The sequence below is a fragment of the Mandrillus leucophaeus genome, unplaced genomic scaffold (assembly GCF_000951045.1).
Source record: "Mandrillus leucophaeus isolate KB7577 unplaced genomic scaffold, Mleu.le_1.0 Scaffold79, whole genome shotgun sequence".
Lineage (NCBI taxonomy): Eukaryota > Metazoa > Chordata > Mammalia > Primates > Cercopithecidae > Mandrillus > Mandrillus leucophaeus.
Window position 1 is genome coordinate 4,320,774 of NW_012108585.1, and position 11,763 is coordinate 4,332,536.

General features: G+C 37.6%; 1 protein-coding gene across 2 annotated transcripts in view; it reads right to left on the reverse strand.

Annotated features, from left to right (window-relative positions):
- PARP11 (poly (ADP-ribose) polymerase family, member 11) overlaps window positions 1-10,954 on the reverse strand; it is a 63,334-nt gene extending 52,380 nt beyond the window's left edge. Inside the window, exon 1 of one of the 2 annotated variants that reach the window (XM_011967177.1) lies at window positions 10,718-10,954. In XM_011967177.1, coding sequence (XP_011822567.1) covers window positions 10,718-10,735 — 18 coding nt within the window. In that variant the 5' untranslated portion in view covers window positions 10,736-10,954. The remainder of the gene's footprint in view (window positions 1-10,717) is intronic. The other variant, XM_011967178.1, reaches the window with a different exon arrangement.
- Window positions 10,955-11,763: the final 809 nt, after the last annotated feature.

Consider the following 11,763-nt stretch of genomic DNA (forward strand, 5'->3'; position numbering starts at 1 on the left):
ATTATAGACTATATATTTTATATACTATATAATATACTATATAATTTTTATAGTATAGCAAAGTATGAAGTGAAGTTCATTTTTCTGCATATGGGTATCCAATTGTTTCAGCATCATTAGTTAAAACTGTCCTTTTCCCACTGAATCTTACCTTTATTTAAAAACTCATGTGTTTGTTGCCCTATTTTTTATTCTATTCCATTCCATTAATTAACTTCCCTAACTTGATGCCAATACTACACCGTTTTGATTATTGTTGTTTCACACTAAATCATTAAATCAGATAGCATTAGCTCTCCAAATTTGTTCTTTTTCAGAATTGCTTTGGCTATTATAGGTCCTTTGATTTTATTTTTACTGGGATTGCATAGAATTATCAATCTGTCTGGAGAAAACTGGCATCTTAACAATATTGAGTATTCTAACCCATGAATAAATTATATCTCTCAACTTATTTAGGTCTTAATTTTTTCAAGAACATTTTGTAAGTTTCAGTGTACAGATATTGCAAATCTTTTATGCTACTTTCAGGCTTACTTATTTCACATTTTTGACAGTAATGTAAGTGGAACTGCATTTCCAAAGTCAATTTCTGATTATACATTGCTAGCATATAGAGAGATACACTGATTTTTGTATATGAATTCCGTATCTAGCAACCTTATGAAACTCATTTATTAGTTCTAAGAGCTTTTTAAAGATTCCATCAGATTTTTACACAGGCATCATATTATCTGAATAAAGACAGCTTGCTTTCTTTCTTCTAAGATTTAGATGCCTTTTTTCCTTTCCCTTTTCCTTAGAACTTCTAGTAGAATACTGAATAAAGAATGGATATCATTGCCTTGTTCTTGATCTTAGGGAGAAAGTAGTCTTTCACCATCAAGTTGTTAGATAAAGGTATTCTGAAGATGCCCTTTATGTCAGGGGTCCCTAAGACAACCCTCAGGGTTGATGATTTGCTAGGACTCACAGACTCAAAAGTTGCTCTACTCATGGTTACACTTTACTACAGTGAAAGAACATAGAGTAAAATCAGCAAAGGGGAAAAGCACATGGGGTGAAGTCTAGAAGAAACTACATACAAGCTTCCAAGTGTCCCTTCCCAGTGTAGTCACATGGAACACACTTCATTCTCCCAACTATGTACGACAATATGTGCAAAGTGTTACCAACCAAGGAGGTTCACTTGAGCCAAAGTGTACAGGGTTTTTACTGGGTATCAGTCATGTAAACATAACAGCACCTGTGTGACTGACCTTTTACTGAAGTTCCAGATTCCCAGAGGGAAAGCAGGTCTTCACCATAAACCGCATTGCTAGTATAAATAATCTGGACAAACTGGTATAGCACGGCTCAACGACTCAGGCATGCAAATACACTATTAAGACAAAAAATTTCAAGAGCTTAGTTCCCTGGAGGTGAGCAAAGGACAGTCATGGAAACAAGCTTAAGAATGGGCAAGGTTTGAACAACCCCAGCCTGCTGAGTTAACCTCCTTCCAGACACCTTTCATTAAGCTGAGCAAGTTCCTTTCTATTCCTAGGTTGCCAAGAATTTTAATCAGGAGTCGATATTCGATTTTGTCAAAGGCTTTTTCTGCAGGTACTGGAATCACCATATAGTTTTTCATTTTAGTTTGTTTACCTGGTGAATTACATTGATTACTGTTCAAACATTAAACCAACCTTGCATTCCTGGAATAAACACCAGTTGGTCATGATGTATTAATCCTTTTATATATGTTAGATTTGAGTTGCTGAAATTCTGTTTAAAATTGTGCACATATGTTCATGCAGGATACTGGTCTGTAGTTTTCTATGATGGGTTTTGAAATAAAGGTATGATAGCCTCATGAAATGAACTGTTAAGTATTACCTCCTCTTCAATTTTCTAAAATTGTGTTAATTAGTATGATTTCTTCCTTAAATATTTGGTAGAATTCACCACTGAAACCATCTGGACCTGGAATTTTCTTTAAGAATGATTTTTTCCTGCAAATTCAAATTCTTTAACAGATGTTAGACTATTTGTGTTATCTGTTTCTTCAGTGAGCTTTAGTAGTTTATGTCTCTGTAGGAATATGTCCATTTGATCTAAGTTGCCATACTGCTTGATATAAAGTTGTTCATAACATTCCTTTATTATCCTTTTAATGTCTTTAGAATATGTAGTGATGTCACCTCTCTCATTCTTAATATTGGTAACTTGTGTCTTTTTCTCCTGATCTGTTGGGCTAGAAACTTATTAATAGTATTGATGTTTTCAAAGAACTAGCTTTCGGTTTCACTGATTTTCACTGTTATTTTCTGTTGTAGTGATTTCCACTCTAACCTTTATTTCCTTGCTCCTGTTTAACTTCCTCTTCTTTTTCTAGTTTCTTAGAAAGCTGTGATTATTGATTTGTAACATTTCTTCTTTTCCAATACAGCCATTAATTTAGCTACAAATTTCCCTCTAAGTATTGCTTTGGCACCATCTACAAATTTGATATGTTATGTTTTCATTTTCTCTTTTCTACTTTCTACTTTCTATTTTCTATTTTCTACTTTCTATTTTCTACTTTCTATTTTCTACTTTCTATTTTCTCTTTTCATCTCTTTAACCCATGGGTTACCTTAAAGTATTATTTATTTACCAAATGCTTGGGAATTTTACAGATCTTTCTGTTACTGGTTTCTAACTTAACTCCATTTAGGTCAGAAAATACATCTTGCATGACTTCAATTCTTTCAAATGTACTGAGACATGTTTTATGGGCCAGAATATGGTGTATCTTTTTACACATTCTCTATGTAGTTGGAAAAAAAGAAAACCCATGTATTTCAGCTGTTGATGGGTGAACTGTTCTATAAATGCCAAGCAGATCAAGTTAGTTGATAGTGGTGTTAAAGTTTTTTATACTGTTGCTCATTTTCAATATACTTATTCCATCAATTATTTGGAGAAAACTACTGAAATCTCCAGTATAATTGGGTATCTATTTCTTAATGCTATTCTATTGATTTTGTTTCATGCATTTTAAAGCTCTAATATGAGATGTCTAAAATATCCAGGATTGTTTCTGGTTAACTGATCTCTTTTATCATTCTTTATCCTTGATAATATCATTATCTCTGAAATCTACCTTAACAATAATAAACCATTCACACTTTCTCTTCATTAGTGTTAGCACTGTGTATCTTTCTTTATTCAGTTTTATTCTATTCACGTCTTTATATTCAAAGTGTATTTCTTACAGACAACTTATACTTGGGTCTTGGTTTTTTTTTAATCCAGTCTGAAAATCTATGTCTTTTAATTGGAGTGTTTGGTCTATTTATATGTAGTATGATTATTGATATGGTTAGCTTTAAGTTTACCATCTTGTTATTTGCTCTTTTTTTGGGGGGGGGGGTCCCACCTGTTCTTTGTTCTGTTTTTCTTCTTTTTCTATCTTCTTTCAGATTGGGTGCTTTTAGGATTTCATCTTGTCTCCTTTGGTGGCTTATTAACTGTAATTATTTGTCTACATGATATGTTTATTTCTTCACTTTCTATGCTATCACTCACTCCAATTTAACTTTTCTAGCTGATCCAACCTTTCCCACCCATCATCACTTAAAAACAAACAAAAGATACTTCCTAGGATGTCTAATGAACTTCACATTACTAAATCCTATGCTCTTTTCAGTCCTCATCTTACTTATCTCACGGTAACATTTCACAGTTTGTCCTCTGTCCTGAATCGCTCTTCTCTTGGTTTCTATGACATGACACTCTTCAGATCATCTTATTTTTTTGACCATAAATTCTCAGTCTCCTTTCACTTTTGACTTCTCCTCAGCTTGTAACTTTTAGAGTTCCTCATGGCTCAGTCCTATTCCTTCTTGTTTTCTCTCAGAATCTTCAAAGGATGGTCCTCAGGGATTATGAGATCATTCAAAGGCATTTTCAGGGGCAAAGTAATGAAATAAATTTGTCGACATACATTTTGAAAAGTTGAAATGTAAGATTAATGATGATCTGCATGAAAAATCACTTTATTTTCTTTAAAGTTATCATTCACTATAATATTCCATTGTATTCACTCTCTGTTGATACATTTCACATCAGCCATAGTTAGCATTTACTTAAATATAGTAGTATAAAACTCAAGGAAACTTTCAGATTATTTTCATGCAAAGCACAAAGTCCATTTGCTTTGTTGATACGGATAAAGAAGAAACCAAGAGAAAAGACGCACTCCTCAGCAAAAACAGGTGAAGATTCTTGATACTGCTGAGAAGCTAGTCAATTCAAATTTAATGCCTGAGAAGAAACAAGCTATTGACCAAAATTTTTTATTAAATGATTCTATTCGATGTCTTATATTGTCATGCAACAAAATATAGAAGAGCAATTACTATCACGTGAGTGTTTCAGCATATATTTTGTTTTACAATTGGACAAACTACCTGTGGAGAAAATATAAATCAGTGCTTGACACATATATAGTATATAAGGTAAAAATACTCAACAACTTTTTGTTCCACATATCAGTGAAAACTTATAGTACAGGGAAGACAGTTCTTATTTAGACAATGATACTTTTGTGAGCTATGACATAAGTTGAAAAAGGTGTAAGACATTCAAAATTGACAGAGCAAGAAGTATACAAATAGCAAAAACATACACTGTTACATTACTAAAAGATTCTTTATATGAAATAGAAGTCAACAATATGCCTCCTGATTATAATTGAGTGTTGAAGGAAATAATGGAAATTAAACATCATCAAATATTGACTATTCAGAGTACATGCTCTCAGATGTTGCAGAAGGAAATGGCAGCGTTTGCAAGATTATTCTTCCCACGCAAGTTTGCTGGCTGTCAAGGAAAAAGGTGCTGACAAGTTTCTGAAAGGAGGGATGAGATTTAAAAAAACAAAAAAAATTCTTCATAATGTTGACAATACCAAAAAGTAATTCTGCTTTCTAGAGGCCTGCTTAAGTGGAGTATAGCAGAGATATATCTAGAATTTTAAATAGTGTGAACCTACTACTTCAGGGCCAAAATACCCTGATTTTTAATGCTGAGAATAAGATATATTTTTCAAAGTCAGCAAGCTATGTTGCAAATGGCTCAATTGCTAGGATGTGATTCCTTCCCAAAACCTGATGGTTTTCTTCACTCATCAGAGAGTGAGACTGATTACACTATTGTGTGTATAAAGAACATGACTAAATGTTAAAACAAAACATGGGAAAATACTTTCCAGATACTGAGGAAGTCAGAAAATGACTTAAGAATCCATTTGTTACTATTTTCCAAACATTCAGGCTGGATGAAACATTCACCCTAATATTATAGGCTTGTCAATCGAGCAACCGAAAGAGCACAGGATATAGTCTTCAGGGAGAAATCTTCCAATAACTTCTCAGTCTGTGTTTGACCTTGATATTCCAAAACATCTGACAGGGCCAGCAAACACAAGTTGCAATTTCTGATAATCTATAATTGTGGCATAACATTTCCTAATTTAGTAGACATATGGAGTAATCGAAGTGTGGTCTAATCTTCATCTCAAACTATCATCAAATTAGATACAAGTACTTTGTAAGAAGCTGCAAAAAAAAAATCATCCTTCTCAATGATAATAAAAACATTAATTTCTAAAATACTGTTTTATTGGGGGCTGGGCACGGTGGTTCACGCCTGTAATCCCACGACTTTGGGAGGCCTAGGCGAGTGGATCACTTGAGGTCAGGAGTTTAAGACCAGCCTGGCCAAAACAGTGAAACCCTGTCTCTACTAAAAATACAAAAATTAGCCAGGTGTGGTGGTGCACACATGTAGTTCTAGCTACTCAGGAGGCTGAGGCAGGAGAATCACTTGAAACCAGGAGGCAGAGGTTGCAGTTAGCTGAGATCATGCCACTGCACTCCAGCCTGGGTGACAGACTATAGACACTGAGGCTCAAATTTCAATTTCCAGCCCAGCCTTCTCTGAGCTCCAGACTTACCTACCTAACCAACTACCTTCCAAACTTTACTACTTGATGCCTCATAAGCACATTAAACATAGTGAGTTAAAAAACAAACTCCTGTTATCTTCCATATGGCTTTCCCTTTTCCAAGCTCAGTGAAAACATCTTGTTCCCGGCTGCCTGTGCCAGAAAGCTAAGTCATCATCTAAGATGCAGCTTGAATTGATCTTCTCTCTTCCCCCCCACTTAGTAATCACCTTCATAGGTGACTTCATAGTCACACCACATAGTCCAAGTCACCTTCATCTCTACCCTGGATTATACTGTAACCTATTAGTCTTCCTACAGCCTCTTATCCCCCTCAGCATTAGTTTTCTTTTGCTGCTAGAACAAATTACCACAAACGCAGTTGCTTAAAAACAACACTAATTTATTTTCTTACATTTCTGTAGAAATCTTGCATGCGTCTCAATGGGCTAAAATCAAGTTGAGTTTGATTCCCTTCTGAAGGTTGTAGGAGAGAATCTATTTCCGTGGTTTTTCAAGCTTCTAGAAGCTACCCACATACCTTGGCTTGTGACCTCCTTCCTTCATCTCCAAAGCCAGCCATGTTGTATCTCTTTGACCATTCTTCCATAGTCACTCCATGTCTTTTGTCCCCATGTTCTACTTTTAAGGACCCTTGTGATTACCTTGGGCCCCCCCGCCCCCGGATAATCCAAGATAATCTCTTTATTTTAAGGTCAGCCAATTAGCTAATCACCTCCCCTTTGACATGTAACGACATATTCACAGATTCTGGGTATTAAGATGTGGTTATCTTTGGGAGGCCATTATTATGTCTACCATATTTTCTAATACATAAATTCATTTTCTACACAGCAGCCAGAGTAATCTTTTTAAAAACATAAATATGTTCATGACACTTCCTTCAATGTGTTACCACTCCTCTAAGGATAAAGTTTAAAATATTAATCATGTGCCATAAATCCATGCATGGCCTGGTTCCCACCTCCTGGGCTTGTCTTCTGGCACACTGTGTCCCAGTCACATAGGCTTCTCTCTTTTTCTCAAGCACGAAGCTCCTTTCTGCCTCAGGATCTTTGCTCACACTATCTCTGCTGTCTGAACAGCTCTCCCCACCTTCCAGCCAACCTTTACCTAGCTAATGCTTGCTCAATCCTTCAGATCTCTATAAAAGTTACTTTCACAGGGTGGCCTTTCCTGATTGCCCACTCTAGTACCAGCTCCCCCTACACTGTCACAGTACTCTTTTTCTTTCATATCTTTTTATCACATTAAATGTTATCTGCGTAATTATTTGTTTAATGTCTGCCTGCCTGCACCAGACTGCAAACCCATAAAGGCTGGGACCTAGTCTGTTCTGTTCACCACTGTAATCCCTGGGACTTCGCACCAACTAGCTTACAATACGTGCTCAATAAATAAGTGAGTGCCATTATATGTTATTATATGACCAGCAGGCAGGTAAAGTATATGGAATGTGGATATGCTGGACAAAGGGATGATTCATGGCCCCAGGCAGGATGGAGTACAATGGCGTGAGATTTTATCACACTACATAGTACAGTATGCAACTTAAAAGTTATTCATTGTTCATTTCCGGAATTTTCCATTTCATATTTTCAGACTGTGGCTGACTTCTGGTAACTGAAATTGTGGTAAGTGAAACCAGGAAAGCGAAACTAAAATAAACTAACAAATTACTAGAGAAACCCACATGTAGAATGTTGATTTTTAAAACCAAATTGTGCTTATCAATAGCACTCATATGCTCATAGGAAGAAAAACTATTAGTAGTAACAAAATACAGTAGCAATAAGACAAATATGTCTTATTTGGGTGACAAAAGAAGAATGTGGGAGGATCTGTGGAGGGTTCCCCACTTTTAACAAAAGTCGGCCTGCTCTGCTGAAATTAAGCAAAATCACACGGGTGATTTCAAAGAAAACCCATTTCTTACAAAGAAATGAGATAATGATATAACAAACCAAGTATATAAGACATTCATTAATGCCTTTATAATTCTCACAAACACACAAATAATCCAATAGCAAATTCTGATGTATGTGTGACGGAGGAGGGAAAATTCATAGTAGGAGCAAAGAATTATCTCTAGTCCATGCTCATGCAACCACCATCATGAATTCAACAAATTGAGTGCCTACTATGTGTCAGGCTCTGTTCTCTAGTTGAAGATACTATAGGAAAAATAACAGAGAAAAATCCCTGTCCATATGGAGCTTACAATATAGTGAAAGATTTAAAACCCTGAGTAAGACATATACTTGGGTGGCTAAAGGGTTTGTTATGGAAAAATTAAGGACTGATAACAAAAATGGAGCATATAGTTACATAAAGATATACACAGATATAAATACAAAATGAAGGCTGCTGATGACAGATAGTGAAACTGAATATATAAGCAGAGAGTGCATTCTCATTATTCTAAATTATTTTTGCTAAAATCAAATACAAGTAATTACTTTCCTCTAATGTGGCTTGATGAGAGTATTATATGTATGAATCAAAAATACTAAGATGATGACTACTGTTATATGATGCACAAGAAGGAATCATAATGTGCAACCAACAAATCCAGACTAACAGACTAGTTTCTACTAGATAAAAACTTAACTTGAAAACTTAGGGAAATGTACTGATAAACTTTCTAACTTATCTGGAAATATGTTACAGAAATGAGAGGGGAAGAATACTGATTATAGGAAATTATTGCAAATATGGAAATTAGGGGTCATTAAAGTAAATTTACGCAGTTATCTCAGCATAGGGGTAGTTTCGTATGTTTCATATACAATTATGCATTGCATAAAAGCTTTCAGTCAACCATGGATTGCATATACAACAGAAAGATTATAATACTTTATTTTACTGTACCTTTTTCTATGTTTAGATACATAAATACTTTCCATTGTGTTACAAATGCCTGCAGTACTCAGTACAATAATATGCTGTACAGATTTCTAGGTTAAGAGCAATAGACTATTCCATATAGCCTTAGGTGTGTAGTAGGCTTATAAAAGTTCACTCTATGATGTTCGCACAATGAAAAAATTACCCAACAACCAATTTCTCAGAACGTATCCCCATTGTTAAGAGGCGCACAACTGTATTTAGTCCAACAACCTGCTGAAATATGATTCTGTCATTTTTCCAGTCAACTCCTAAGTTGTAAATACCGTACATCTGCCATCTTACCAGGCAGTTTCAACCATAACAACAGAAGAATACTCTTGGCAAATAGATCCCACTCTCTGAGGGTTGTGTTGGGGCTCAGAAAATGCTACCCAGAAGTATGACACTTTGGCATGCTGAGTACTTCGAACTAAAAGAGATTGGAAGGCCTCAGCAGCAGCCTCGGAAGCAAAGTCTCCCTCTGATCTTCTCTTACCCTTCTGTCTCCTGCCCATCTTTCGCCCCTGAAGTGAGTCACAGAAACCAGAATTCTTCTTCCCTAAGGTGAGTGACAGAAACTAGAATCCCTCTCCTACAAAGCAAGCCATAAAAACTGGAACTATTACTGTAACCTTTCCCTGCCCTTCTCTGTAGGAACTGGCCAAAAAGAAATTCTCTAACCTACCTTGCTTGATAGTAGGTCGCTAAGACCCTCATTCCAGAAGGGTCCTTCCTCCTCCGTAGGAGGAAGAAATGATACACAGAGAGGTCAAGAAGAATCTGAACAAACAGGCCTTGCTGGGTTTCCTCCCTCAGTTTATTAACATGAGAGTATATCCTTTGTCCGATCACATTTTTATACAGTTGTCTATGCCTCATGGGTCCCACGCATAAAAATAGAGATCTCCCTGGTCTCTGAAGTGCCGGGTGGCGTAAAACTTTGATTAGATCTGCTATGCTTTACCTTGTTAACCTATCTTCTGTTTCAAGGAGCGGTGGCTGTGATCCTTACAATGGGTGGTGAGGAAAGGTATTACACTTTTCCGCCCCTACGTTGCACTTTAAATAAATAAATGTACAAAAGCAAAGTAGACAAAAATACATGAAGTCATAATGAAAATACCAGAGTCAACCAAGGAAGGAGGCAGACTTGCAGTTGAAATGTCCCAGATCATCACTTTGTCCACTGAACGAAAACATCTAAGAACATAACAGTCCATACTCCAAGTTTTAAACGGCTGTCCACCAAGAAGGGAAAAGGAGAACTGACGGCTCCTCTTAGGCCCATTCAAGACAAGGGGGTCGAATTCCCTTGCTTTAGACGGATGGGACTGGCAGGTAAACCTGAGGCAGATGACTGACTACAGGTTCCAAGGCCAGTTACTCCAATTAGAAAGCAAAACACAAAGTTTCAAAAAACAGTGAAGGGAGTCGGGAGGCTGAGGCACGAGAATCGCTTGAACCCGGGAGACGGAGGCTGCGGTGAGCCGAGATCGCGCCACTGCACTCCAGCCTGGGCGACAGTGCGAGACTCCGTCTCAAAAACAACAACAACAACAACAAAAAACGGTGAAGGCATGAGGCTGAAACATCCCAGGAAGTAAAATAAATAACTGTGACAAGAAAACAATAACGCATTGGAGAATCCACCGAGGCACTTCCACTGCTGAAAAAGGTACAGGTTGCAGAAGCCAAAAGGCCCTGGCACTCCGGTCCCGGAACTCAACACCCGGACTCAAGCCAGCGCGGGGAAGCAGTTCCGGTGGCCCCCTTCCCGCCCCTCTCTCATCAACCCCGCCCACTGGGCCCGCCCCGTCCCGCCCGGCTACTCACCGGATTCGCTTCCCACATAACGGTGACAAAATCGAGCGGAGAGAGGCTGTGGGAAGGGGCTAGCCGCGGGGCCTGGGTGTTGGATTTTTTTTTTTTCCGCGGGTCCCCGGGAGCGAAGGGACGGAGAGGCAACCTTTATGAAGGCCTTCCTTCTCCCCCTCCCTGTCACAAGCCAGCGTTTACAGACCACCCAACCTCCCGACTTCCGCCCGACGCTGGCCAATCAGAGCTGTCCCCGCCCCACTCCCACAAGCTCGCCCCGCCCCTGCACGCTTATCCGTACGCGCGCGGGCGGTCGTCCTGGGCGGGGCTTGCGAGTATCTGTCTTATGAAGGAGTTTAAAGGGTTTCTGGTCCAACTACAGCACCCAGTGATCTTAAAGCCACGGCTGGCTGTATTTCTTTCCTATGAAACAGATTTTTATTGATCACCGTGTAACGGCCAAGAGTCACACAGGCCTGGCAATGGCATTTGGGGGAAACTTCATGATCTTTCAGTATCTTCATCCTCAAAATAGAGATGGTAGTAATACCTCCCTAAGAGTGAGATTATTGAAAGCATTTAGCACAGTATTTGGTACACAGAGTTCAATAAGTGAAGGTTATTTCCTCACAAGGGAACCTTTACACACGGTCCCTGCCCTCACGAATTTTATAATCTAGAAGAGAAAGCAAAAAGTAAGTAATTTAGAAAAGTTAAAAAGTACAATATGATTTATAGGTAATATGGTGAATAGAGAGTTCTATCCGAGCATATTTACCTAGGGTAGAGTGTCAAGAAGTTTAAAACCATGAGGATGTATTCCTACTGATGTAAAAAGAGCTAACAGAGTGAAATAATCTTCCATGCAATAAAGGATCTACCCCATAGAAAATGAAAACAAAACAGCTCATTATAGATCCTTCTGGACTTTTCTATGCCTCTACACATTGAAAAAATAAAAATGATCAAAGAATACCTATAGATTTAGAACCTGATTTTTTTTCACTTTAAAGATTATGTGGATATCCTTCCATTCCATTAAGTTTAAATCTATTTCATCTTTT